This window comes from Brassica oleracea, chromosome C1, assembly GCF_000695525.1.
Source record: "Brassica oleracea var. oleracea cultivar TO1000 chromosome C1, BOL, whole genome shotgun sequence".
NCBI lineage: Eukaryota > Viridiplantae > Streptophyta > Magnoliopsida > Brassicales > Brassicaceae > Brassica > Brassica oleracea.
The window spans coordinates 42,828,183-42,829,783 of NC_027748.1; the positions used below are offsets into that span (position 1 = coordinate 42,828,183).

General features: G+C 42.5%; 1 protein-coding gene and 1 pseudogene across 1 annotated transcript; both read left to right on the forward strand.

The window, feature by feature from the left end:
- LOC106335013 overlaps positions 1-1,601 on the forward strand; it is a 19,707-nt pseudogene that overhangs the window by 15,533 nt on the left and 2,573 nt on the right.
- Positions 403-1,028, forward strand: LOC106328433 (probable disease resistance protein RPP1; the record flags this gene model as incomplete). The annotated part of the gene is made up of 1 exon (XM_013766878.1): positions 403-1,028. A coding segment is annotated over one exon (549 nt), but the record flags the coding sequence as incomplete, so codon positions are not given.

Below are 1,601 nucleotides of genomic sequence, written 5' to 3' on the forward strand. Positions count from 1 at the left end.
CCACCATGCATGCTTGTCCCTTGTAGTGGCATCTCCATTGTCTTGAGACCTTAACCCACCATGCATGCTTGTCCCTTGTAGTGGCATCTTCATTGTCTTGAGACCTTAACCAACCATGCATACTTGTCCCTTGTAGTGGTATCTCCATTGTCTTGAGACCTTAACCCACCATGCATGCTTGTCCCTTGTAGTGGCATCTTCATTGTCTTGAGACCTTAACCAACCATGCATACTTGTCCCTTGTAGTGGTATCTCCATTGTCTTGAGACCTTAACCCACCATGCATGCTTGTCCCTTGTAGTGGCATCTTCATTGTCTTGAGACCTTAACCAACCATGCATACTTGTCCCTTGTAGTGGTATCTCCATTGTCTTGAGACCTTAACCAACCATCTTGTTTCTTATTGCTTCATCTTCACATTCTCCTCCATCACCATCTCCCAAGTTGTCTTTGCCTAGTAATCGTGTACACGATGTCTTCCCCAGCTTCCACGGAGCGGATGTCCGTAAATCCTTTCTCAGTCATCTTCTCAAGGAGTGTGGGATCAAAGGAATCAACCTGTTCATCGATAACGAGATCCCTAGAGGAGAGTTCATCGGCCCTGAGCTCAAGAAGGCAATCCAAGGATCAAGAATTGCGATTGTGTTGCTCTCGAAAAGATACGCTTCTTCATCGTGGTGTCTTGGCGAGTTAGTGGAGATTATGAAATGTAAGGAAGAGTTAGGTCAAACGGTGATGCCAGTTTTCTATGAAGTGGATCCAACTGATGTCAAGAAGCAGACCGGTGACTTTGGGAAAGTCTTTAAAAAAACTTGTAAAGGTAAAAGAGATGATGAGGTTACTAGGAAATGGAGTCAAGCTTTGGCACAAGTGGCCACACTCGCTGGTTACCATTCAAAGAACTGGTTCGTCTTTAAAATCTTTCCAAACACAAATCAAACTATATATTAATGTCTTTTTTTGGAACAATTTAAATTGACTTTGATATATTTTGAATATGTTGTGTAAGGGATAATGATGTAAAAATGATAGAAGATGTTGCCACTGAGGTTGCAAACAATTTGTTTAACTCCACGCCGTCAAGAGATTTCGACGAATTCATTGGGATGGAAGCTCACATGACCAAGATTTCGCCTGTTTTACGCACAGATTTGGATGAAGTGAGGATGATAGGGATTTGGGGGCCCGCTGGGATTGGCAAGACCACCATTGCTAGGTGTCTGTTCCATCAACTATCCCATACTTTTCAATACAGTGTCTTTCTGATGAATGTCAAAACAATGTATACGCCACCGATTTGTTCAGACGACTACAATGTGAAGTTACATTTGCAGCAAAAGCTTTTGTCTCAACTACTCAACCAGAAGGAAGATCTCGAGATTTCTCACTTGGGAGTTGCACAAGAAAGACTGAAAGACAAGAAAGTTCTTGTTGTTCTTGATAACGTTGACCAGTTAGTACAACTAGAAGCCATGGCCAAAGAAACTGGGTGGTTTGGTCATGGAAGTCGGATTCTCATTACAACGCAGGATCGAAAGATTTTGAAAGCACATGGGATCACTGATATTTACAAGGTTGATTTTCCGTCAGATTGTGAGGCT